This window comes from Suillus subalutaceus (genome assembly GCF_016647625.1).
Source record: "Suillus subalutaceus strain FC151 chromosome Unknown DFJ58scaffold_130, whole genome shotgun sequence".
NCBI classification, from domain to species: Eukaryota; Fungi; Basidiomycota; class Agaricomycetes; order Boletales; family Suillaceae; genus Suillus; species Suillus subalutaceus.
Window position 1 is genome coordinate 7,582 of NW_024540379.1, and position 26,137 is coordinate 33,718.

The following is a 26,137-nucleotide window of genomic DNA, read 5'->3' on the forward strand; positions in this document are numbered from 1 at the left end:
AACAACGAAACGAAGACAGACCCGCGCTTCAGCTTGATTGCACTCGTTATAAACTCGCACTTTTCGACGGTAAGAGTCCAGTCGCCAACCTGTAGATCCAACTTATGACATTGATGATCTAGATGAACCGTGACCTCTTGCCAATCATTCTCCTGGCATTAACAGCTGTTAGTCCGCTTGGCGCATGAGCCATGCCCGGCTCAGAGACTGTGACTACCTTGTCATGCACTTGGGCTAAGTGTGGAAAAACGTGCCCGGGATATGTCGCAGACACTAGAGGTTGCACCTTAGAAAACGGTATCCTGGAGACTCAATATTGTTGTGATTGATGGCCGCCGTAACGGGAGAGGTTGCAGTGTATTGGCGTAGTGGCGTGGGGAAGGTATTGTAATGCAAATGAGGAGTTCGGGAATGTCAGCGATGAAATACTTCACCAGAATTGCATCCTTCAGAGATCAGGGCCTGAAACAACATGTTATTCGTTACAGGCGGCGGGTGAGGATGAAATGTGCAGTCAGAATAACAGCAGGTTTGGTACTTAACTTGAAGTGGGAGGGTTCAACCGATCAGCCGCATCTGCCAGGTCACTGGCGCTCATTGTAATATCAAGTAACAGTTGATGTCAAAACCCGGAAGCCACCTGAACAACACCTAAAAACACCAAGACTTTAGTCATGACGCAGACTCGTAACCGGCTTTGCCTTGCATCGCAAGGGTGAACATAAACACACTGAAACTCTCAGAGTCAGAGGTCAGTGTGATGATCAACTGATGAATTCAGGTCACGTGCCCGTAAACTTGACTAAGTAAATTAAAATAACTCGGTGTTGTCAGTCACTGGTCCGAGTCATACTTCTTTCTTCAAGCTGACCACTGGGTCCAGTCCTGACATTGATAGCGACGAAATATACATAATGAAGTGCAAGTACTTGCCTCTCTCCCTAGTCTAACTCGTTCAATTTGCGACCGCACGCATTCCACAAGTTAAGCTCGCTCACATCCCAATATGATGGAATCATGAGCAGCTTACTGTTAAGTCTCAACGCAGCGACCGTCACATCTACACCGGTGTTCTGGCTTTTCCGGGTGAAGAGGATGGCGTTGGAGGTTTTTCCGTAGGGTGATATCGAACGCCTGGGCTAACCCCAAGAATCTCGTCCGCCTCTTGCGATCCAGCAAGCGGAACGTCTTTCCGAAGTGAGACTTTGACAGGATCTTCACCAGTTATGTACGCCAACGCAAACACAACGTCGAGGTCTTCCGGGATAGAATTAGCCAGGAGCCAGTCCTGGACAGAAGACAGTGTACAACATACCTTCTAAAGATCGACCGCCAGTTTCAGGGAAGAAAAAGTAAACAACTGGAACGATGGCTGCGTTCAGGGCCGCGAAGACGATGTAGGTTCGCCAGGAGATATCGTTGAAAGCTGGACCAACAACCATCACCACGACAAAGTTGAAAGTCCAGTTTGACGCTGGAAAAAATAGGTAAGTAGTTTGTCTCCATGTCTTGGCGTACGAGATTGACAGACCCGTGCTTAGCGCATTTGTCGGCGCTCGGGTTCTGAGCCCGGCAATCTCAGCGCACTGGAATAAAAAGATCAGATCAGCGAAAAGATCAAAGCAGCCGTTGCTGTACTGACGTATAACCAGGCCAGACCAAGCCACCCAAAAGCAAAGAACGTATTGAAGCCGAATAAGAGGACTACGCTCACGATCTGCGCTGGTGTATTGTTGATATATCCTAATACAGCCAAGAGCAGCATCACGATGCATTGACCGATGGCTCCAATCAGCATGAGCTGGCGCCGGCTAACATAGTCTATAGCATAATAAGCAGCAATAGAAGCAAGAACGTATTCTGCGCCGTTTGCCACAGAGGTAATCCGTGCGTTGACGTCGGAGAGACCGAGACGCTGGAATACAATAGTCTGCATGATATCAGTATTGTCGCAGCAGATCACGTGGGCGCATGACATACAGCATAACTGTTGACATAAATGAATTTTTAGATCACAGCAGGTCGCCATCAGGGGATTGAAATACCCACAAGGTAACGAGGTTGATGCCAGTCAGCTGCTGCATAATCATAAATACTACAGCAATGACTGTTCGCCTGAAATTTTGGCTGCGACCCCCAGTAGTGAGTTCACGTAGTGAACCTTGACTAGATGTTTCGACAGCAACAGCTTCACGAATACCGTAGTAAGTGCGCTGAACTTCTGGATCGGTGGGAGGTTTGTCTTCCATTGCGGATATAACGGCCATTGCTTCTGCATTGCGACCACGCTTCACCAACCTGGGTTTCTGATCAGTTTCACGAAAATTATGGAGAATGACGAGAACTCACCACCTCGGTGACTCGGGAAGCTTGCGTAGTGTACCAAATCGAATATGTTAGTACAAGTATGTACAGTTTGGGGAGAAAGTAAGCTCACGAATCCGATGCATGTCACCATAATGATTTCAAATACCAACTGCAGTGCTATCGGAACTCTCCACTGAGCAGAGGACCAATTCACGAAGAATCTGATTTGATCGTTGTCATTGGCTAGATCAAGCTTAATTGGTGATGAAACTGAAACATACAACGCTAAATCAACTAACTAAAGAAAGTTGTCAGCAACGATGAACTAATAAAATAATGATTCGCACACATAACTGCAAGCCAGTCGTCAATTCCAGAAAGATCGATGCAAAGCACACTCACGCAATGGTTACTCCAACCACAATCAAAGTCCCCTCCATCATTATCCTGGAAAAAATCTGGGTCTTTTCATTCTAATGCTATTATCAACGTACATTCGGCCCCTCTTTGCGGATGGGGAGAGCTCCGCATGATATGTTGGCACCGTCGATGTCTACAAACTTGTTTTCAGCAGGACTTTGGACACGAGTTGGCACATCACTGACTATCAGACCGTTTCCGTAGCCTGTGAAGATACGAGCAAAAATCAAGTCTGAAAAAGAAAACGCAGTGGTTTGCAGAATTGCCCCTGTAAGGAACTCAGCACGTGCTCTTAACGGGCCACAGACAGCTCGGTTACCGACTATCATTATGCCACCTCCTACAACAATCGTCCTTCGACGACCGAGCCTGTCTCCCACCCAAAGATTGGACAGGGCACCAAAGAGACAGCCTACTTCCTGCACGTTATGAGCACAAAAGATGATATACAAAAAGGTGACGACATACGTAAATGGCGATTGTGAAGCTTTGAAGAGTGGCGTGATTGGGGTGGCTGACCTCCACTACGACTTCAGGGAAGGTAGCCTCAAACTTATAGGATGAGTATATATTCGCATGCAAGCGACAGAACATGTCGTTACCTGATTGCCCGTAATTAGTGACGACATGACACCTTGGTCATACCTGAATCACAAAATGACGAGAATTTTCAATTATTAGCTACTCCTTAACGCACCCAAAGAGTGTGAACCCGGTTCCTGCTACAAACGCCACTGCAGCCGTTAGCTTACGACCACGCAACAACGGGGCATAAGCAGCGATATCTGCTGGATCCAAGTCGAATTGTTGTTTCATCCGCTCATGGTGAAGATCAGTGTTTTCTGCGACAGACGGCTGATGTTTCTCCTGGTCACCTGAAGGGAGAGACATAGTACTGCGTGGGTATTGATTCTTTCTTTTCAGATGACGAGATTTAAATACCTGGGTGGCTTCTAACTTCGATCCTGACATAGATGGTCATGGGGGTATGTCTACTGCGACCCCAGGATGACCTTCGGGAATCGGGATGCAAGCCGCAATATGATATTTCTGACACCCACGATGGGAGATAATGTCCAAGATTGCATTGTACGGGTCGGACTCTGTTACGCAGAGTGGTGACGACGTCCTGAGGAATGTAAGTATTTTCTATAAGAAGCTCCCGGTCACGCCGTTTTTGCAATATCTATATCATGGCTCGTGATACGTATGTTGGATAAAGATAGGTTGTTGAAATGTGCTTGTTAATGCAATATGGGAACATGTCCAACGACACATCATGATGAAGGTGTGAAAGCGGGGAATATTATTGGCGATCAACGACAGACTCATGAGGTCCTCGACAATTCGAAGATACGAGCAGAGAAGAGTTCTCGATTTACACGCAAATTATTCAATGGCAATAGTGTGATAGATGTAATAATACTTGACGGAGATCAGTTAGATCGGTATGTATGACAGAAGTACTAGGTGGACTTACAGCAGATGGGCCTTGCTTGGCCCTGATCTCATGATGTGTGGGGACCAAGTTCAGACTCCCCGGACAATGACAGGAGGAGGACCTGCTAGTTCTGCATACCGAGAAAGCAGTCTCTACGTTTGTAATTATCTAACGCTCATCGTTGAACGTTCTCAACGCTCCTACGCAAAGTGCCGTCGGCCCTTGCCGGAGGATCGGCACTGTCCGATAACGGCCGTCCGATGACCACCCCGATGATGATCATTAACTTTCATGACATCGGTGAATCATATGAACGGACCCCCGCAGCATTATTTTTTGCGCGTTTGTTTCTTGTTCGATAATCATAGTTCATGTCTTTTCACCTACCATCGGAGGGATACATAATTTGTCTTCCAAGACAAATCCAATAAGCACACGAGGATCGGCGACCGCAAAGTTACCACAGGTTGTTCAACCGTTGTTGTACATGATGAGCGAGGGGTGTACTAGGATAGGACCAACGCCCCACCGGAATACCCGACTGCCCGTCGACCAAGTGACCCAACTTGGGTTCAATAGTCACCGTCGCCACAACCGTCGATACTATTACTCTTACCTCGTTATTTCCGATTTCCTAATCCTCCTGGAATACATTTACGCCCATGGTAAGAGACATCAATTAACCTCGTTCTAAGGCCAGCGGCGCCCGCAACACTAGTTCACCCAACTTCCACGGAAATGATTCAAATTGAGTCACCCGTTTTTCGAAAAGAATCTCCTTTATTATACTTTTTGGGGTCATCAGTCATCGAAGTTCTTCTGCCAGTTGGCGGGCTCAATTGAGTCTTGACCGTGATTCTTGCAATTTTAGAATATGTCGGCAATTATGCTCCTATCGCTGACCTATTTCGGACTCTGCGGATGATCAGGCATCACAATAGCCCATTCCAACATCTCATCTCGGCAAATTATTACGGGTGCAGGCGCACAAGGTGGGGATTATTCTCAAATGATTAGGAATAACGGCACCTTCATAGATAATAGGATTCTCGGTTATTTATTAATCGAAATCAGTCGATCGTGGAAGGAAAGGATCGCAAATATGGCCCCGTTCCAAGGTCCAAATTCGAACAAAGTTGAGTTCTGCCCTCCCACCGGGGTTAAGACCAGCTTGTCTGCCCCCCTCATGTATCGGTATGTTGCATTGTGGCGTTTCCCTATCCACTTTGTTCTGTAACTTGGCAGCCTCGTGTTTGTAGGTAACCTTGGACACCGCAGCCCGATCTCAAGATCCCCACATTGTTAAAGCAAAGCCTATCCTCCGCCACAGCAGTGCATTACCATATAAAACCCCTTTCTCCTGTCAAATTTCTTCAGCCTTCATCCTCAAACAATCTTGCATCACTATGTCTTACTTCACTCCCGCTGCAAACTCCGACGTTAGCAACAGACGTGGGCACTCTCAGGTCTCTTCGCACCACACATCTTTTTCGCTTCCCTCGTCCGGTGGCGGGTACGCACAGTCTCCTCCACCGACGAGGACAGGTGGGTGTATCCCTCCCCCTGTCGGTGCCATGCAATCGTCTGGACAAACGGTGCTTGATTGCCCGCGCTGTCACGAAATTCTCCCACCCGGCCTTGATCTCGCCACCCATTTTATTGGATGTGGTGCAGCAACGCTCCTCACCAATGCCTATACACCCTTTGATTATCCTTCCCGGCCGAATCACACGGGAGGTCAGCGTCAGCCCCCCAATTTCCAACATCCTCCGCCGAATTATAACGGCAGATCAGGTTCTCGCAGATGATTGTTGCGTGAGTAGCATCTTTCATCCACGCGATTGACATTGATCCTGTGGTTAGTTTCAGAAGCTGTCCGAACGTGTCACTGCTTTGTACTCTACAACATCACGATTACCGCGCCTTTATTTTCCACGGTAGACGCCGTATGACATGCATTGCACGTTGGTTGATCTTTATCAGATGATTTTTTTTGGCACTGCCTCACTATTGCATATGCTTCCCCATCCACCTTATTGTTCCTGATACTGCTGTGGTTCTGATGGAGTTTCCTTGTTTTGTCTCGTTATCTGTAGCTTACCTGACTTGATCTCAGATTTGGTGTATCATTTCTTTATGGTGTAACTTGTCTCCAACGTGCCTGACTAAACAATCCAATAATGCTTTGAATGATCTTCCTTTACAAGACTACTTACACGTAAAGTACACAAAAGAGTGGTCAAGTAAGTCAATAGTCATACAATGTCTGTACCGCCCAACTGCACGCGGAAGGATCAGCAGATGTATCGTTGTGAGAGTCCATATTAAGCACACAATGCCATTCAATCATTGGTAGCCACAATCACCATAGTCTTGTCCTTCTCCCGCGATAACTCGTTGGAGCTACGGGGACTAGAATGCAGAGCGTCATCAAGGTTGGTAAGGCCGAGACCTGTGACGGCTGACAGCGCGCCACCATCCGGACGATCCCTATCAAGACGCCCACGCCCTTCTCCCGTGAAGCGCGCTCTGCCTCTTGACAGATGTCCTGCCCGTCTCCCTCGGTCCTCCCGTTCACGGTCAGCAGAAGGCCGTGCGCGTGACGAATCATCAGTGCCCAGTAACTGCATTTCACCATCTACATCCCGGGTGCGTGCGTAGTTATGCAGTGTCTTGATGATCAACATGAAGTCGATTAACCCGACTATGAATAGGGACGTGATGGCGATGCGTGGGCCCAGTATGGCGTATGGGGAGAGCGGTGCGGGGCTGGGGTTGTCTGCTGAAGAATCAGAGCGCCACACGAAGGAGAGAATGGCAACGATGAAAAAGAACATAGACCTAAAAAGTACATGTGAGGGTGTGAGAATGCGATGGGAGCGGCAAGGACAAACCAGGCAAGCCATACTGCAGGCATCGCTAATAGGACCCACACATTCCACCAAATGAATGTTGTCGTTTTACGTGCTTCCTGTGGGGTTGCTGTGAGCTTGCGTCAATGGACAGCAGCGCCACGCGCCACGTACCTCAGCCCATCGGGTAGCTTTATACATACTTCTCATGGTGCCAAAGCGGACGATGTAGATACAGCCGAAAGTTAGGCTCATCAATGCGGACGTCAGCGAAAGTAGCGCTGCTGTGCGAATCACAGGATCCTGAGCCATCACGACATTCTGAAACATGGATAATATGGCACTGTAGGAGGGGCATTTAACAACCTCCGAACGTAAAGCAACGGTAGTAACTTACGAAAGCAATAAAGCGGAGACAAGGTTTAGGGTCTTCCACTCTCGGAGCAGGGAGTCGATAAACGCCTCCCAGGAATGCTTGAATCGGATGAGAGCTGGGGAGACGTTGGCGATGGTCCATTCATCTGCTAAAGGGAGAGTAGGCTGGGGGTGGTAGTGGGCTCCTGGCGGTACGTGGCTGGAGTTGTGGTTCTGCAGTTGGGGCGCACAGGCATCAACCAATCGTTGAATGTCCGGGCGACTGAGCTCTGCATCCTCATAAATACGAGCGATGCGTGAAAAATAAAGAGAGGGAAGGCGAAACAGTAAATGTAGGTAGATTTGCCGAGGGAGAGTATCCATTAAAAAATAACGAGAGGAGCGGAGAAATCTTCGCGAAGACTTTAATGGGGAACATGTTATTGGACGGGGTAGACATTGCTTAAGCGAATCCTCGCAGTTGGGATCAAAGCTTTGATCATTGTGGATTTCAGGGCTACCGATAGAAAATCTGCGTAACGGGTTTCGCCTTTGGAAGGGGTTCTGAGGGACGAATGGTTCTTCGCGGGTTTCCTTACGATGAAAGCCGGTCCATGATGCGAACATGCGCATGGGAGATGCAGCTCGAGATTGTGACGCGGAAGGAGATTCGTAACTACCCTTCCTGGGTGTTTGAGCACCCGCGCGCATGGCTGAGGATGGTCGAGGGGGGTCGCTTGGGCGGCGAAACCGAGATAGTGCTGACTCGATCAGCGGTGACCTTGAGGGCAGAGCGCCGCCGTCGCGAAGTAAGGGATGGTGTACGTTATTCCCTGAACGAGAATTATTACTGGGAGGGGATGGTATGCGAGAAGGGCCACTCTCGAAAGAGACGCGTTGAAATGGACTGCCCTTGCCGATGGAACCCTCTGGAATGGTAATGGTTGCCTTGGGCATGTCATGGTCAGGAGTGGAAGTATCAGGATGGCCCATAAAATTTCCCAGGGAAGGAACTGATTGTGAAGCTTGGATGCTCTGACGCTCCACCCTTACGATACGGGGACGCGTCAAAGAAGAGTCGGGGAGCGCGGATAGCTTGTCTGAGCTAGTAAGCTGTGAATCACTGCTAGATCTTGCGACTAAAATTTCAAATAAATTTAAGGACTTTGGAGTGGCTGAAAGTACAAAGGCGCACCATGAGATGGGAATGTCTCGGGTCGGATATCAGGTGACAGCGCGTCCTGCAGGGTGATTGCTCGCTCAGATAACGAAGCTCGAGCTTCAGAGTATGGAAAAGTGTTGTTCATTAAGTTAAAAAAAAACTTGTGAAGTCGTTACAGGTCGTGAATACGTGAGAGACAGATGGGAGAAATTAACTAGAAAGCACTTCTGCGGACTATCGCTTTAAATGTCATAGGTTAGCCTGTTGCCGTAAACTCGCCTTGAAGGGCTTGCTTGACAGTCTGTGTGGAAACGAATACCTGCACCTTTTTTGGGTTGCTTTGATCAGCATCAAAGGTAAGCCCGGTCACATGTGTGACAAGATCACGGGACGCGAATTGCCGTTTACGTCATGAGCCTTCAGCAAGCTGGAGGGATGCAAACAGCAACATTGACGACAAAAACTGAGCACTTCTTCCCTTGGAACTTCCACCACGTCGTCTCATCCACTTCAACTAAAAGTCCTCATCTAGCCTTATTTTTTCCTTTTTTTCTGCTCAAATTCGTGGTTTTCCGCATGGATATTCAAGACTACCAAGATCGCAGAGAATTTATGGTTTTCAAGTGGAGAAACTTGGTCGTTTTGAAAGGATTGGCCTGTTGAAGGGGAGGGGGAAATGGGGAGGGCACCAACTTCGGAGCAACATGGTCACCACGCGCCATCAAACACAAACAAAGCCAAACAATCAATAGCAGGCAATAGCCACCTCCAAACAAAGGTGGTGTCAGTGCTTCTGCCAACGTCCTCGCTTGTTTCATCCAATTTTCATCGAAAAATCGACCAAGAAATAATCAACCAGTCATCGTAGACGTCAAGTCTCTCTTGCGCACTCCTATTGCGCTCCTTTTTCGCGATTTTGCGCTGTGACATTTGTCTATGCAAGATCCCGATCCACCACTTCCTCAGCAGGACTTTCATTCAGTAGAACCATCTGAATCACTCTACTTGCCATCGCCCCACGAAGAGCCACCGCCAGTTGTACCAAAACTCACCATTAAGATTCCTCCAATTGTTAAGCTACCACCAGCTCTAATGACTCAAGGTATCGATGTTCCGCGTCGTTCAACCAGAAACCGCAGATCCTCTCAATCCAGTTCAGAGTACCTCGAAAGTGATAAGTCCGTGATGGATGAGGACGACCACCCACCAGTCTCCGCGGAATCACCAGAATCTCCTCCCCCTGCTACCTTCGTCAAGTCCCAGAGAGGTCGCACGGTCAAGCTAACCCAATATCGCGAGTCGAGTGATGACGAGGTCAACAAGATATTCCGAGATGATGAAGATGTCGAACTCGTCAATTCTCATATCGACGCGATGGATGGTGATGATGAAGGTGACGATCAACCACGTCGAAAAACGCGCTCTTCCAGCAAACGCAGTTCCATCAATGACGACATAATAAGTAATCGTCGTGTCCTTCGTAATAGGAACAAGAATCCCCCACCCCCTCCTACAACTTCTAGCGGACGTGTCACTCGTCAACCCAAGCGCTATGAGCCCGGTAACAACCCTCCCAAGAGATTGACGCGTGCTCAAAGTAAAGCCGCTGCTGAATTGGATGATGGCTATATCGACGAGCCATCGGACGGCTCAGCTGATGCAGATGGCTCCCTTGATGACGCACCACGCACATCCTCAGATAACGACCTCGATGCCGAAGGTGAAGCGGATTTGGATGGCGAGGTTGAACATGATCTTCAGGAGCTGCAGGAGAATGGTCGACCATACTCACTACGACAACGTGCCAAAATCAACTATGCCATCCCACCAGCACTGGAGGAGATGAAACAAGCCAAACCGCGTCCGGCTGGTGGTCGAGGTGGGGGCAATCGAAGGCGTGGACCAGGATGGAGTGCCTCTGGTGCTGAACTGAGCAGGTGGATGGGCATGGCCCCAGCCGATGACTCGGTGCGTCATCATACCTGTTTGCCGCATATGGCAGTCAGCTAATCCACATTTATGCTAGGATTCCGACTTCCCAACTCGAACACCCCGTAAACCTTTTGGGGGTGCCGGTGTTTTTGGTGCCGGAGGCCCTGTTTCGGCGGGTGGCGCTGGTTTACTGCCAGGCGACCTTGCTGCTGCTGCTGGCACTCCGTCGAACCTGGGTAAAATTGGTGATGCAGGTGATTGTTGTTGCCACTTGCAAATCCTCTCAAACTCATCCGTTTGCAGCATTGGCTGATGCAGACCCATTGGGAGTAAACACCAATGTCACCTTCGATGAAGTTGGTGGCTTGGATGATCGTGCGTGTTCTTCCATTCGGTTGCCATACGTTCTTGACCTCCTGTCTACAGACATACATTCTTTGAAGGAAATGACACTCCTTCCACTACTATACCCGGAAGTCTTCCAGCGGTTCAATCTAACGCCTCCTCGTGGAGTCCTATTCCACGGTCCTCCTGGTACAGGAAAAACGCTTCTCGCCCGTGCTCTTGCCGCGAGTTCTCGGGCTAATGGCAAGGGAGTCTGTAAGTTATACTCCTTTCCGCCAGGACATCACCTCTCATAATCTGGTAGCTTTCTTCATGCGCAAGGGTGCTGACTGCCTGTCAAAATGGGTTGGTGAGGCTGAACGCCAACTGCGTCTTCTGTTCGAGGAAGCACGCAATTGCCAACCGAGTATCATCTTCTTTGATGAAATTGATGGATTAGCACCTGTCCGGTCATCGAAGCAGGACCAGATCCATGCTTCGATTGTTTCAACGCTTCTAGCGCTGATGGACGGTATGGACGGACGTGGCCAGGTAATTGTCATAGGCGCCACCAACCGTCCAGATGCCATCGACCCTGCTCTACGAAGACCTGGCCGATTCGACAGAGAATTTTATTTTCCCCTTCCATCTCTCGAGGCTCGTGAACGTATATTGACGATCATGACAAAGGACTGGGAGGGCTGGAAGGACGGAGAAGGTGCTGAGAATATCAAGGGACTTGCAAAGTTCACGAAGGGCTATGGTGGTGCTGATCTTCGGGTATGCGAATCCACAGCTGCGCGTGCTGGTCGTCATACTTACCTATACTACAGGCCTTGTGCACCGAGGCGGCTTTGAACGCTATTCAGCGGCGGTATCCTCAGATATACCAGTCTAATGACCGGCTGCTCCTTAAGCCCGAAACCATCGGCGTAACATTCAGAGACTTCATGATCTCCATCAAAAGTACATTTGTTTTATGCAATACAGATAGTTGTTATATCTGACGCCTCATTTCTAGAGCTCGTTCCGTCATCTGCACGCTCGTCGTCCTCATCCGCTTCACCTCTCCCGACTCAGCTTGCTCCTTTACTTTCGGACACCTTAGAGAAGGTGAAAGACGCTATCAACAGAGTTCTTCCTGTTAGCAAGAAGCGCACTGCTTTGGAAGAAGCTATGTGGGAAGAGGATAGTGAGGCAAATGCCCTTGATAGGGAACTGTTCATCCAATGTGAGTGGTGGCCGTTGGTTAGTCAATGGAGTTACTGATTGTCCCATAGCTATGGAGACCTTACGTGTCTACCGACCACGACTGGTACTCCATGGGCCTGCTGGTATGGGACAAGGCTATTTAGGAGCCGCCGCCCTCCATCATTTGGAGGGATATCATGTTCAGACTCTTGATCTGGGGACACTTATGGGGGACTCAGCACGGGTAAGCTTGTCTCATCCTGACATATTCGTCCTCTTGATGGCATTATCAGACTGTGGAAGCCGCTGTAGTTCAACTATTCGTCGAGGCTAAAAGACACCAGCCCTCGGTTATCTACCTTCCTTCTCTCGATGGGTGGTCAGCAGCGGTTTCCGAAACTGCACGATCCACTGTCAGATCCATGCTTGATTCGCTTGCGCCTACAGATCCCGTCCTCGTACTTGCTATTGTAGACGGTCCATTTTCCTCACTACCCCGTGATGTCCGTTCATGGTTCGGTATGATCCGCGAGAATCGTCTCACACTACCAAGTCCCACTGAAGCTCAGCGAGAAGCCTTCTTCTCGAGTATCATCGCTGACATCCGTCGACCGCCGAATCAGTTCGCAGATGGTGTCAAGCGCCGAAAACGAATTCTTGAGGAGCTACCGATTGCACCACCCCTTGAGCCCCGTCAGCCAACCGCTGCTGAACTTGCTGTTCAGGAAGAGAGTGACCAGCGTGTCATCACATTACTGAAATATCGTCTCGGCCCTATACTAACAGAGCTGAAACGCAAATTCAAACGATTTACCAAGAAAGCTAGGGTGAGTATGAATCTTATTGTGACTGCTTGTGCAATCACTGATATTCTGTTTTAGGAGGAGTATGACTTCGATCCAATTCCTATGGTCAACGAAGTAGAAATTATTGCTACCACCACCACCGTAACCATGCAAGCCGAAAATGATGTCATCGACGTTTGTGAGCCGGTCATCCAGGAGCAGCCAAACGGCATCGTCAATGGCGACCACCCTGATCCTCAGCCAATTGAGCATCCGGCGCCACCACAGCCACAAGAGCCACAGCTATTCGACATGGACCTCGAGAGAATGCACGTTGACCTGTACAAGGGCAAGTACCTCACTCCGCAAGATTTCCTAGACGACATCAACAAGATTGTTTTCAATGCCGCGGCACGCTCATATCAGGATCCTACTGGTGATAGGCTATATAGAGCACAAGCTATGCTGACTGCTGCTGAAGTGAACATCCAAGACTTCGATGCTCAGTTTAAGCATGAGTGTCAACGGATGGCTGAGCGGGAACGAAAGAGAAGGGAGGAGTACAAGAAGGCGAAAGGGAAGGGCCGGACCGGAGAGGACGCTCAGAACGGTGCGGCAGCGCCTCGCAGGAGTGCTCGCCACAATGGCCAACAGCTGGAGATTACTATTACGGATCCGTCACAATTGGAAAGGCGACTGAAAAGGGCACGTTCTACTGAGCGCCACAGCGGTTCTCCTGAATCAGGTGACGATAAGGCAGAAGAACCTAGCACCCCTCGGAGCTCGAAACGTCAGCGGACGATAACGAGCGATGATGACCATGACCCGATGGACATCATCGGTGCATCTCGCGGTCAGAACAGAGGTTCAGCTGTGCGTTTTGCAAATGACGTTCAGCCGCCTCCTGAAAGTGATGTGTTACCCGTTTATGATGCACCTATCGCCATGGACGGTCTGTCAAATCCAAGTGCGATGGCTGTCGACTCTCCTTCGCCGCGGAAACCGGCTGGCTTTGACCCTATGCTCTTAAATCCGATGTCCCCTGACGGCGGGTTCCCAGCAACGTCGATGTCACACCTCCTCAATGGTGCAGGACCGTCGACAGTGCCCACGCAAGATGGGTGTACCCCTCCTCTTCCTTTCTTGTCCCCAGCGATCGGAGTCGCGCTTCTAAACCCATTAATGCCGCCTCCCCGCACGCCCTCTCCACTACCCATTCGGACATTATCCCCTGTCACTGACGTTATACAAGAGCAAGCCATGGTGGTCGTACCCCCAGTGGAAATAGAAAGAACTCCAACTCCTTTGCCAGACTTCCATGTCGACGAACATCTACTTTCGACCCTTCAGGATGATTTATGTTCTAAAACCGGGCAGCTTTCCGTCGAGCTTCTCGAACAGCTTCGTGCAGCAGCGCTTGGGTGCATCTGGAGACACCGTACCGACTGGGACCGTGATGAGCTCATAAGAGAGATGAAAGATACTCTGAAAGAATTTTTGGAAGACTTTGCTGCTGGGGGTGATGATCCTGACTCGCCTTGAAGTTTGGAGTGTGTTGACTTTATCGATTTGATGTGATAGATTATTGTTTTTATTTCACAGCTCTATGTATCTTTACATCGTTAGTACTTGTAGCGTTTGCAATATTGACATCCCCCCTTGCGTGGAATCGAGATGCATGGTATTTTGATCCGTCTTGAGTCGAGCTCGACATCAAAGCGTTGCAATCGCTTCCATCAAGTTAGTAACGCGTAACTTGAAGACTAGACAACTATGTTACAGTGCCCCCTAGCTATCGCCTTCACTCGGCACCGTGATAACTCCGATCAAATATCAAAATCAACAAACAAAAAAGAGGAAAAAAGGCTAAGGAACCGTCGGTCAACGTGAACTTTTGATATGCATCATCATTCGCGTAAGTATGTCCTGTACTGATGCATATTTTTAGTATGCTCGTATGACAATATTAATCCCCGAGGTTTATATTGTTAACTGGCCCGGGAGTACAACGACTCCGAGGGACTTTCGTACGTAGTTCGCTTCAACCGCGACACATCTCTGTCATGATGATGTTGTTTCGAATCTGGAGACCTCTTCCGATGATTTTGCCACTAGTAAGTCTCAAAATGATCGCCTTTGTAAATGATGGTGACGCTGACGCCGGAACAAATGAAGGCTGTGTACATAGATGTATTTATTCTGCTATTGCGCAGTCTCGGCTATTACAGGTGATTCAAATCAATGTACCCCATCTACATCAAGGCACAGAAGCTGTTCCCGTGGACTTCCTGTCTACCAAAATCAGTCCGGTCGTTCTAACAGGCGGATGGTGTTCTTCGCGTCCTTGATGCTGCATGTGCAACACGGTGTGGGTTATGTCAGGGCCGTGTATTTTGAGTCAAAACAGGCCCATAGGGCCATATTATGACCCTCGACGTCACTCCCGTACGTACTCGATGATGCTTTCTTTTACATATATACGCAATCAATTAATCATTCTTCGCTACACACCTCATACACGTTCACCTTGGATTCTACGTCTCAACCAACGTATTAATTCCCCTCCCCGCGAATAATCTCCCCCAGTCTTTTAATCCAAGATTCAGGTGAGCTCCCTTATTTACGGTTCTACGTACACTTTCCTGACTACCTAGTCCCTCCTAGCCGAGCCTCTTCATTCGTAAGAGCATCGTCTCCAGAACAGGTATAAACCGCTGACTTGAAGGACCTTATGATCGTCTCATAGTAGCTATCTTATGAGATCTGTATTCTAGTACTACACTCAACATGTCCCAAATTGATCTGAATAGTACCTTCGGGGCGCTTTATATCGGCGGTACTATCGGCGCAATGTGAGTCCAATATTCAATGCATCATAGGGTCACTCAGTTCCGACTGATCTTGATAGTCTTTTTGGTCTGAGCAACGTCCAAGCGTTTCTCTACTTCCAGTCACGCAAGGGCTCGGGATTCACATTCTACAAGCTTGCCGTAAGTCCCTATGTACTATACTGAGAGATAGGCCTTATTATAACTCAATGGTTTAAGGTATCCTGGCTCTGGTAAATGTCTCTAGGGCTTGTTACCGGTGCTAGGGCTGACTTGGTAATCGCACTTGCTAGGTTACTCGATGTTTTGCATGTCTGTTTGGTGAATCATCTGATATACTATTATCTGATCACCAACTACGCAAATCCACCCGCACTTCTCGAGATGGTGTGGAGCTTCAAGGTACGCAATGATCGCAACTATACTGGACTGCCACTTTCTGAACTTCATTACGCGTAGGCGCTGATAATCGTCGACGTAAGTTAGAACAAGCAATGCTGCGTAATATACTTCACCGTTTCATTGTTTTTCAGGTATTTATTGTGTATAGCGTGCACAGGTAAGTGTTACTTCTGCCAATGGTTTTTATTTGCTGATACACTTACATATAGCCTATACATACAGCGTATATGGATAAGTATGCATCTGTGTGGACTACAATGACACCGATGTGCTCACCTGATTGTCTTAGTTAGCAAAGGGAGGACAAGAATTTTGCCTGTCTTCATGGTAAGTGCTCATGTTATAGCTTGTTTTCTCTCACCCTGAAACGACCATAAGACGGTTATCATCGTCCTTGCATCGGGCAAGTGTATAGATTGCGTTGCAAACATTTTGACTGACATTAAACTATCTGTATCGCAGGTATTGGATTCGGTGAAGTAAAATGCGAAATTCTGTTGATCTATTACTGACCTCTATCCCCATTCATTAGTCCTGGCCTGGGCTGTGTAAATCAATCACTCGCTGCACCTGTTGCTTTCTCATCGAACACATTGATCTAGATTCAAGTCCCACCTATTTTCGGACCTGTCCAAGATCCGGTGGTCCATCTACCTGAGTTTAAGTGCAATGACTCTGATTGACTTTCTCATCGCCTCTTCATTGTGTTACCTTCTTATCTCTTCCAGGACGGGGTTCACTAAGTATGACTTTCCCTGATGTTTTGTTCCTCTGGCTAATAGTATCGTAGAACGGATATAACTCTTCGGACACTCGTAAGAGACATTATCAATACAGGATGCTTGACGAGGTACGTGTCTCGTTATTATCCTTTCACCAGCCTGCCACTGATACCCCACTTTCTGAAGCATGTGCTCGATGGCGTGCATCATTACGGTGAGAATCCTGATGAGTCAATCACACCATGTGGCTTATTATTGCCTACTATAGGACGCAGCAATGCCAAACAACTTCGTCTTCCTTGGAATTGAATTTCTACTGTCCAAATGTACGCTTTACTAATTTCCTATCACATACAGAAAGCTTATTTGATGCACCTAGTATACGTGAACTCCTATATGGCTCTACTGAACGCGCGTCATTACCTAGGGTCGGATGGAAGCCCACACAGTTCACAAAACCGACCCCCACACGTCTACCGCCCAGATGTGCAAGTCAACATTTCACATGAACTACAAGACAGATCTCCCCGAACATCCAAAATGGACAGATTCCAGATGTCTGACACCGCCCTGGAACACCCGACTTATTACTCTCCTGCTGTGGTTCGTTCCAAGATGACTTTTAGTTTGTGTGTTGGCTAATGTAAATTTCAGACGGGATATGCACATTCTACTGCGGTGGTTGTATAGATGTAAGATGGGAGTCTTTCTATTGGGAACTCTTTCGTGAGCTTGCTATGGTAGACCATATTGTGAAATGTTTAGCCAGACGTACTTGTTCGGTTCTAGCATTTGTTAGTCCAGTTTACACGTCATTCATGCTTATATCCCGGTGATAGATTAGCTAGAATTGAATCCAAGGATCATCCTTCTCTAAATAAGCAAAGCCGAGGACGGTAGGTCGAAGACTCGATGTCAAGGTGCACAGTAGTACTGTCCTACATAGAGTCTTACTCTCAATGACAAAAAATGGATATATATATAAAAGGTGCACAGCATATACTTCGCGCATGCAGGCTGCCTCCAGGCGAGTCGATCTTCCTTACCCCTATTTCTTGTCGACCTGATGCATATGCATGCTACCAACAGTCGTTATACATACATACTATGTCAGGTAACAAAGGAAAGACGAACGAGATCAGTATTAGCATAGTCTCCTCACAAAAGATGGAGATACTCCAAGGCAAGAAACTAGTGGAAGAATCGCATCACACGAGTCGTACGTTGAAGGGGCAAGTCCCAAAACCCAGCCCAGAATATAAAATCACGACTGACACATGGAAACGAAATGACTTACATGCTCAGTTCCTCATCCTGAACAATATCAGTGATGGAAAGATGGTACATACACGTGTATAAGTGCAATACTGCCACCGAAATATGGAGGAATCTGAATCTAGAAGCTTGTGATACACGAGGTCACCGGATGGCGTCATTGCCGGCATACATCGAGAACATGCTCCCTGAGCTCGACACGGACATACCCGTTGAAACATGTTAACGAAATTAAGAGACTGCGGTATGAACTGCATGATGAAAAGTTCTGGTCCATCCTCGCTGCCTCCTCGCCAGAATCGCATTCGGGAGATTCCGAGGAAGACGGGAAGCAGCGCACATCTCAAGCATTGATCTGCGTGAGTGTCAATGAGTGGAATCGCCATCATCTAGGACTGCCGTTGGGTCCCCAATAGTTTCAGGCAAAGGAGGCTGCACTTGGCAAGATGAAGAACAAGTCGTGTTGAAAAGCGTTTGATCTGCAGGAGGACCAATTAATCAGTGGGTTATGACGAGAGAGGTGGTCTATTGGTGTAAGAGATGGGATCAAGATGAAGTGTCAGAGATGGATTCCAAGCGACATGATGGTGAGAGTGTTGCGGAATCACTGGACTTGCAATATGATTATAAAGAAGATACAGGGAAGGCAACAATTACGAAAAACCACGGGTTAGATTTTAAGCACGTCGAAATAAAACTAATAACGGCGACCACCGCGAGTCCCTCCCCCAGGTCCTTGGTATGGTCCATAATCCGGAGGTGGTCGACCACCGCCTGTGCATAAATTAGAAGATATGTCCACTGAAATTAATCAGTATACGCACCAGTACGGGCAGCAGGAGCGCCGGCGGGAGTGGCGTAGGTGGCGGGGGGTAGCACGTCTGGTAGCACTAGGAATCACAGCATTGCGTAACAACATCATCAGATCATCAGTTCGGAACACGGGGCCTATAAAAATTTTCACATCAGGGATTTCTCAGTTTTTAGAAAATAGTGACGGACCATCAAAGGAAGCTGGGCTAGGTAGCTGTCCAACAAACCACGAGATAACAGTGGGCAAAGTAGACGGCTTGTCATCTTCGCGTTCTTTTTTAACATGCTGCAGTTCTCTGTCTCGCTCTCTTTCCCAGCCTGCAGGGCTTCCGAATCGCCTTCTAGGAGGACCCTCCCACCTCTCTCGGTCACGGTCGCGAGGCGGAGGAGATGATGGCCTCTGTCGCTTGCTAGGGGGGCCAAAGTCGGGTCTAGCAGATCCCTCGCGTCTCTTGTAGTCCGGAGATGAGGCTCTCTTTGTGGGCGGTTGGGCGGCCATATGCGAAGCTGACGTCAAGGAGAACAAAGAGTCTGTTCGCTTTTCAATAGAATTCGAGGTGCTAGCTGAACCCAACGCGGCAGGCTGACGAGCTGCCATGGCAAACCCAAGATCCCGTGCTGCAATGGCATCAGTTCCCAGATATGTATGTCGTTGAGCAAACCGTTTGATGGGCGGATCTTGAGAGAACTGTGAGCTCGACATCCTAAATGAAGTATGCGTGCACGTACCCGAGGGATAAACTTCAGCTATTCTCTTTTCAAGTTTCTGTGCTGCCTCAAGATCACCATACTGGTACTCATAACGAGCCCACCTTTCCCATAGAGGACGAGCACGTTCAGGCGGGAAAGCTGTGATAACCCGTTCAAAAAGAGCTCGAGCATCTAGGCAAGAAAACAGTGAGTGGCCGAACAACAAGTAAAGAAAATGGAACTCAACTGTTCTCGTCGTTCACGGATATCAAAAACCCAAGATATCTCAGAACAAACTCAATCTCGTCACCATAAGTTTCCAAACCTTTCTCAAAGATACGCGATGCCACGCCGGTACCACCATCTTTGTTGCAGTGGTATTCCATTAAAGCTGAAGAGGGACCATCATTATCTGCGGCTCTAACTCTCGGGCCATCAACGTACCAGCGGCTTCATACACCTCCCATGGTGTCCATCGGTCACGCCTAGCTTTCGCAAAAACTGAACGGAAAGCCTTGAGGTCGAGAGCACGTCGTGCAAACCGAATGTACATGATCCAAACAACACCATATTCTTGTCTTCGGTCGGAGAGCTCTTTGACTTTTGGAGGCTTCTCATCGGAAGCCTGAGTGGCAAAGGAAGAAGTATTGGAGATCGTTCCCCGCTTCTAACGACCCTGAACCATTCCCAGCTGGAGCACTCGTAGGCACGGTACGACCGGAGCCATCAGACGTAAAAGACGAGTTGGCGGAATTAACACGATTTTCGAGCTCATCCAACTCAGCACGCAAGACGTCAAGGAACTTGTCGAACGTCGCAGTGACCTCAGCGTGTTCCTTGCGGGACTCTTGCAGCTCACAGTATGCAAAGTGGAGGAGGAAGCTGGTAGGATTGGCCTCCATGCCAGATTTGAGGATATTCAGCGCCTCTTCCGGCTTACCCATGCTGTTTGTCCACACGAAAGACATATACCTGTACAGACGATAAGCTATCCATGACAGAGTTAAAATTGGAGACAAACCATATTTCCGCATAAAACCTCATTCGTATAGCAGCTTTGCGATACACACCCTGTATACGTGAAATAAGGGTTGCTTTATCCTTGTCCTCAAATTCGAGTGGGTTGCTCTCTTCCCACTTCAAGTAAGTTTTCCAAGCCCCGACAAGTGCCCTTTCAGCTGCATTGAACGTAGGAGTAGGAGGAAGATATAAATGCGGTCGTGTCGACGAAGAAGCTGGCGGCGGAGGGAACAGCGGTCCTAGGTGCCGTTGGAGCTGACGAAGCACTGTACGAGCTTGCATGTATGATGGAGATAGATCTGACATGAACTTCTTGGCCTGTACCACCATTAATATCACATCATGTCACATTAGCCAAGTCAACTACCGTTATCTTGTTGAGGCTATTTTCGAAAGTCTCCAGTTCTGACCAGAGCCTCTCGACATTTTCAAGAGGAATTTGAACGGCACGATGGTAAACCTTGCGCAGTGAATCCATTTTTTGCTGTTCCTCCCATGTTGTAGTTGTCTGTACAGGCGTTAGCGGCGTGCTGAAAGTGGCAGGAGGATGACAAACCTCTCCGGCCTTAAGGAACTGGATATAATCACTCCAAATGTCCCCGCTATCTTTGTCTTGGCCTATACGGCTCAAGGCAAACTCATATGCTTTGCTAACAGCTTCGCGACTGGCCGGTGATGTATTAACTCGTCTGGGCAAGTAGTTCAATGCATCTGGAATATAGCGTGCATATCACACTGACCTGACGTAGGTAAGATAGAACTTCCAGAGGTCGACTAGAGGAGAGGATCTCAGGAATCTTCTGAAGAGTTCTTCGGCGTACGGAAAGAGACCGGGGCTCAGAAAATGGTTGAGATAGGCAATTTGAGCGGACGACTTGGTGTTTGTATACATGTTAAGGACTGTCGAGTGCAAGGCTGGAAGGTGCATACCGTGTTGGGATAGACTTCAAGCAGAGCTTCATAGTTCTGTTTTATTTGTTCAATTTCACCGCGCGCCTCGGCGAGGTCGACGAGTTTGTTCCAGCCGTCTGGATCATGAGGTTGCTCACGCAGCTTCTCCCGCAGAACATGCCATTCAGACGGAGCTTCTTGACTCGGAGTATCTTGCTTGACATTGCCTTGCTGAGCTGGAGATTGTTCGTGTCCGTTTTGACCGGTTGTCTGGTTGAGAGCATTCAGAGCATTCAGAATCTCTTCGGTTGGCTGAGTCTTGTCTCCAATATACTCGGTGTCGTTGGCTGCGATTTCTGTTGGTGTTTCGATACCGACTATACTGTCCTGTTGTTCCTCAGACATGTCCGTCATAAAAACGGAAAAAAAAGAATGGTTTGGAGGAGAGTTCATCATACACAACAACCCCACTGCTATTTCCCACGCTCAGTTGTTCAATCATCCACATCCACCACCACTGCCAGCTTGAATTTGTGGAACGACATGCCTCTGCGAGGGACTGGCCATGGAAAACTCGTTGGTGACGAGGCACCCTACTTTGAGTCTCTGGCCGAGCTTGATCAGTGGGCTAGTCTCCCTCACGAAAAGTTGATGGCTGTCTTGGAGTATCAGGCCCGTCCTCAGTTTGCAGAATCATCGAACCGGAAAGGGAAGCTTTTGGTGAAGAAGCAAAACTCATGCTCTTCCACGATGCCCCACTGACCTGCCTATCAAAGGTGTGCCACGATTATAAAGTCAGTAGGTGACTCGGTTGATTTATGTCATGATCATCATCAGTAGCCGTAATGAAATGACTCGGTCTTCCATTCTGCATAGGGAGGGTATACAGAATCTCCTTCTGGCCTGTGCTATACATTCAATTTTTGGCCTTTATGTGACACATTTGTATAGTGCGTTGACCTCATCGATTACCTTATCGTACCTCATCACTTGCGCCAGCTTCTCGCATCACAGAATCACTGTTCCTCCATCAGGATGGATCAATGCTGCACACCGACAAGGGGTTAAGATGCTCGGAACATTGTGAGCTCCACAAAGCACCATTACATAACCCGCACCCCACTCACCCCGTTCCAGAATATTTGAGGGATCTGGAGAAGCTGATTGCCTCCAGCTGATAGTTGGATGTCCTCAGGCGGGCCCAACTTTACGTACAGATTCGATCCCCATGTCAAGACACTATACCTCAGTTTTGGCAGAGCTTGCTCGTCAGCGCGGGTTTGACGGCTATCTCCTGAATGTCGAATGTCCGCTTCGAGGGGGGGCGGAACAGGCGCGGGCGCTTGCCGGATGGATTTTACTTTTGAGATCCGAGCTTGTAACCAAAGTTGGTCTTCATGCCCAGGTTATTTGGTGAGGCCAAGGCGGATCAAAAGTTTATAACAAATGTTCCTGACCTAATTCAAATTACAGGTACGACAGTGTGATATTCAATGGCCAACTGAGGTGGCAAGATCGATTGAACAGTCTGAATCTGCCATTTTTCCTCTCGTCTGATGCATTGTTCACAAACTACTTTGTAAGTGCCTGTTCAGATTCGCCGCCTTTATCTCAAGCGTATTGCATAAGTGGCCGCCATCTTTTCCAGCTCTCACTGCCCAGTATTTCATGAGCTTGGATCCAGCGGTCATCAATGATCATGCAAATAGGCCTTCTATCTCCTCCGTCAAGTCTCTTCAAAGTATCTTTACAGGCGTTGATGTCTGGGGCCGAGGATCGCACGGCGGAGGAGGATTCGGTTCCTACAAGGCCATGACACATATCGACCCCCAATCACTCGGCCTGAGTGTCGCCCTTTTCGGGCAAGCATGGACATGGGAGAGCGAACAAGATAAGCCAGGATGGAACTGGGATCAATGGTGGGAATATGAGCGCAAGTTATGGATCGGTCCCGCAGACCCTCAGGAAGTGGTCCCCGTGCCTGATGCTCCCAGACGTCCTAGAGAGCCTGAGTGTCCTCACGATCCGTTCGAGCCAGTATCGTCATTTTTCGTACATGCCACCCCTCCTGACCCCACCCAGCTGGTCTTCTACACATCGTTCTCTCCAGGAGTCGGGCGTTCGTGGTTTGTCGAAGGCGTGAATGTTCTTCAGACAGAGGACGGTTGGACTGATGTCGACAAGCAAAGTTCCATTGGGAATTTAGTGTGGCCGCGACCATCTGTGATGTGGGAAGACGATGATTGTCCAGAACCACTCCCTTTAGCGTCATCTACGTTGGACATGAGCGACGCATGGAATGGAGGGAATACCCTCAAAGTTTCCATTTCTTGTGCTGGCAGTACAGCCGATGATGCATTGTTCCGGTGCATCTGGCTCCCTGTGCAGTCGTTGAATGTGACTTCCCTCGTGTCATATGACGTCAACATTGTTTACAAAACTGTCGCTTGTGAGGGGACCGACCTTGACCTTGGACTTTTCGTAAAGCCGTTGATGGCGGGTGGTGGAGATCTCCCAGAGATCAATGTTGGGGCATCTACTCAATCTTATCTCAAGAACGGTTGGACCAGACAAGTCCTTAGCTTCTCGCTGCCCCTCGGCATAGTCAACGCGTCGATTGCCGTTGGCCTGATCATCGGTTTCGTTGCCGAAGATCCATCTCGGTCACTTGATTTTTCAGTCTCGTTAGGTCAACTTGCCGTATATCCATCTTCTCTCAACGCCCGTGTCTCGAAGGGAACCCCCGGGATTCTGTGGGCTAAATTCCAAAGTATCAAGCCCCTCGCTTCCCCTTCAACTGATTTCAGCGGGCTTCTCGCCTGGGACATCATATCCTTTTTTCCACGTCTCACATTACAAGCGATATCGATATCCTCTCCAGAAGACCCGAATCCTGCATGGGTTCTAGACGATACCAAAGAACGATTCCCCTCATTTCTCTACTTCAATATCTACGTCAACCCGCACCCCCTCTCGGGAAGTGTTGCGGGGCCCACGACCGCGATATTCATTGGAACAACAGGCCTAGATGGGCGTGCTAATAGATTTTATGTGGATTCGACGATTCTGCCGAAGAATGTGATGGACGGGAGAGGGTTACGCTTTTATGTACAAGGAGTTTCTGACAAAGGTGATGTCCTGCCATGGGAGATGTGTGCGCACGTGGATTGCATGTCCAAACTCGGAGGCCGCTGATGACGTTAAGCACGTAAGTACAGCTGTGAGAGGAACTTGCAGGCATGCTTGATTGCGTATTTGTACGTTGCTTGTTATAAGAACGACGCTTGAATCCACGTAACTTTTTAGCATGCTGCACACCACACTACCTCATGTTCGTAGCTAGTAGAACTTGTATTTGTATTTATACGAGCATATGCATGAGGGTCCGATGCAGTCCCAAAAATGTCCAGATCAAAACGCGTTTACATACGCGAAGACCCCTCTGGTCCAAATCAAATAATGTCAGTCACTTGCTGTGGTATATAAAACACCCAGTCACGTCCTGCCAGTGCTTCCCTCCTTTACCCGCTCGTTCTTCTGCTCTCTCTTTCGTCTTGCATGACCCATACCAGATGCTGGAACGAAATAAGTGGCGTGTATACACGCGTCGCATTGGTATCCTAGTACCGACAGCCTGGTGTCCATTCCACGACCAGTATTCTTGTTCATCCACCCCGCCCGTCACCGCATTGCATTATGCTCCGAGGTATATACGACCCCTATGTCTTCAATGACTGAAGCCTTGTTTTCTTGATTGCACGCAGGTCGACAGCAAGTATCTTCGTACGCCACAGGGGTGTCTTGCGGCGTGCGCCACATTCGTATCCTCACACCTGACGTCCTGTACTTCACCTTACTTAGGAAAACTCCAGCGTGCATCAAATTCCAAATTTTTGAGGACATTGTGAAGAAGCCACTGAAAGACGTACTGCTGCAACTGCTGATCATCACCTGCGACGCTGTTGGGCACATTCACCGAGGCGTCTATCGAGTATTCGACCATCTCTCTATACTGCTCACCTTTTCAGCATGCTGATTTCCCCGGTCTGGTCGCTGGCCCACAGTGGTGCAGGTGCTCCAGCCCTTGTAAACCCAACACTCTCGCTGCCCCGTAAGCTTGTGCGCGAAATGAGAGGATATGTTACACTTTCGTCTTTTGGCCCGCCACTGACATCGTACCATCTTCAGGGCATCGGCAGTCGTTACTGTCCACGTCGGAACTTTGTGGATGGCTCGGGATGTGGAACACTTGGGTCCCTTATTTAGGAAACCAAGGATGCCCGCGAGTAGCTCAGTCTCTAAGTCGGGTGGAGCTTGTAGGTGTCTGACGTTCCACCATGTTCGCCCCTCAGTCCGCCGGGCCCAGGGTTGCATGATCAAGAATCCAGTCCCGCAAAGAACCCCAATTGAAAGTCGCGGTGAGCGCATCCATCTCGTCATGCGTGTGAACTGCCGACAACGCCAACTCCGAAACTGAAGCCAAACACGTATGATGGCTTGACCAGTGATCAAAGAAACGTAGGGGGAGAGTCACGAACTAGCAACTTGAAGGAGTTTCTCTCAGGCTTCTCAAGGGCAACGCCAGCGGTCACAGTGAGCAAATCAACTGCTCGCCGTAGCTGTCACGTTGCAGCCCACGGGAGATGCAGTTGCAGGCTAACTTGAGACTCAAGGGACTAACGGGAATGATGGTGTCGAGCCGGGGTCGTAGCGAGGTCGAATGATATG

General features: G+C 48.7%; 7 protein-coding genes across 7 annotated transcripts; 3 read left to right on the forward strand and 4 right to left on the reverse strand.

The window, feature by feature from the left end:
* Positions 1 to 1,060: 1,060 nt before the first annotated feature.
* DFJ58DRAFT_666854 (general substrate transporter) lies at positions 1,061 to 3,543 on the reverse strand (the record flags this gene model as incomplete). The annotated part of the gene is made up of 14 exons (XM_041382585.1): positions 1,061 to 1,257; positions 1,316 to 1,474; positions 1,532 to 1,586; positions 1,643 to 1,930; positions 2,046 to 2,298; positions 2,350 to 2,369; positions 2,438 to 2,560; positions 2,721 to 2,754; positions 2,802 to 2,860; positions 2,913 to 2,995; positions 3,047 to 3,146; positions 3,196 to 3,279; positions 3,330 to 3,372; positions 3,425 to 3,543. 14 exons carry the CDS (start codon positions 3,541 to 3,543, stop codon positions 1,061 to 1,063), a joined length of 1,617 nt encoding a protein of 538 aa, XP_041239258.1.
* Positions 3,544 to 6,316: 2,773 nt separating this feature from the next.
* Positions 6,317 to 8,814, reverse strand: DFJ58DRAFT_84489 (uncharacterized protein). The gene is made up of 5 exons (XM_041393111.1): positions 8,570 to 8,814; positions 7,418 to 8,513; positions 7,195 to 7,363; positions 7,063 to 7,139; positions 6,317 to 7,009 (listed from the first exon to the last, which is right to left on the reverse strand). The coding sequence occupies exons 1-5, from the start codon at positions 8,679 to 8,681 to the stop codon at positions 6,511 to 6,513; spliced, it is 1,953 nt and encodes a 650-aa protein (XP_041239259.1). The 5' UTR covers positions 8,682 to 8,814; the 3' UTR covers positions 6,317 to 6,510.
* Positions 8,815 to 9,628: 814 nt separating this feature from the next.
* On the forward strand, positions 9,629 to 14,310 carry DFJ58DRAFT_666827 (AAA-domain-containing protein; the record flags this gene model as incomplete). Its single annotated transcript, XM_041382583.1, has 10 exons — positions 9,629 to 10,504; positions 10,563 to 10,722; positions 10,772 to 10,843; positions 10,895 to 11,068; positions 11,118 to 11,572; positions 11,626 to 11,758; positions 11,814 to 12,023; positions 12,073 to 12,227; positions 12,277 to 12,810; positions 12,865 to 14,310. 10 exons carry the CDS (start codon positions 9,629 to 9,631, stop codon positions 14,308 to 14,310), a joined length of 4,215 nt encoding a protein of 1,404 aa, XP_041239260.1.
* A 1,245-nt stretch (positions 14,311 to 15,555) lies between these two features.
* DFJ58DRAFT_857568 (uncharacterized protein) lies at positions 15,556 to 17,654 on the forward strand (the record flags this gene model as incomplete). The annotated part of the gene is made up of 17 exons (XM_041393949.1): positions 15,556 to 15,620; positions 15,677 to 15,758; positions 15,816 to 15,829; positions 15,890 to 15,998; positions 16,056 to 16,073; positions 16,130 to 16,155; positions 16,208 to 16,233; positions 16,288 to 16,325; positions 16,377 to 16,407; positions 16,461 to 16,472; positions 16,531 to 16,546; positions 16,601 to 16,741; positions 16,789 to 16,848; positions 16,907 to 16,934; positions 16,989 to 17,046; positions 17,100 to 17,323; positions 17,375 to 17,654. 17 exons carry the CDS (start codon positions 15,556 to 15,558, stop codon positions 17,408 to 17,410), a joined length of 984 nt encoding a protein of 327 aa, XP_041239261.1. The 3' UTR covers positions 17,411 to 17,654.
* Positions 17,655 to 18,692: 1,038 nt separating this feature from the next.
* On the reverse strand, positions 18,693 to 21,814 carry DFJ58DRAFT_718266 (uncharacterized protein; the record flags this gene model as incomplete). Its single annotated transcript, XM_041384457.1, has 12 exons — positions 18,693 to 18,769; positions 18,875 to 18,943; positions 18,998 to 19,486; positions 19,538 to 19,690; positions 19,746 to 19,889; positions 19,943 to 20,165; positions 20,209 to 20,470; positions 20,520 to 20,836; positions 20,886 to 21,026; positions 21,075 to 21,207; positions 21,259 to 21,392; positions 21,449 to 21,814. 12 exons carry the CDS (start codon positions 21,812 to 21,814, stop codon positions 18,693 to 18,695), a joined length of 2,508 nt encoding a protein of 835 aa, XP_041239262.1.
* An 87-nt stretch (positions 21,815 to 21,901) lies between these two features.
* DFJ58DRAFT_809461 (glycoside hydrolase family 85 protein) lies at positions 21,902 to 24,807 on the forward strand. Its single transcript, XM_041391358.1, has 7 exons — positions 21,902 to 22,129; positions 22,186 to 22,203; positions 22,286 to 22,359; positions 22,409 to 22,492; positions 22,547 to 22,822; positions 22,883 to 22,988; positions 23,039 to 24,807. Exons 1-7 carry the CDS (start codon positions 21,953 to 21,955, stop codon positions 24,602 to 24,604), a joined length of 2,301 nt encoding a protein of 766 aa, XP_041239263.1. The 5' UTR covers positions 21,902 to 21,952; the 3' UTR covers positions 24,605 to 24,807.
* A 429-nt stretch (positions 24,808 to 25,236) lies between these two features.
* Positions 25,237 to 26,005, reverse strand: DFJ58DRAFT_84712 (uncharacterized protein). The gene has a single exon (XM_041393407.1). It carries the CDS (start codon positions 25,847 to 25,849, stop codon positions 25,394 to 25,396), a length of 456 nt encoding a protein of 151 aa, XP_041239264.1. The 5' UTR covers positions 25,850 to 26,005; the 3' UTR covers positions 25,237 to 25,393.
* Between the last annotated feature and the right edge of the window lie 132 nt (positions 26,006 to 26,137).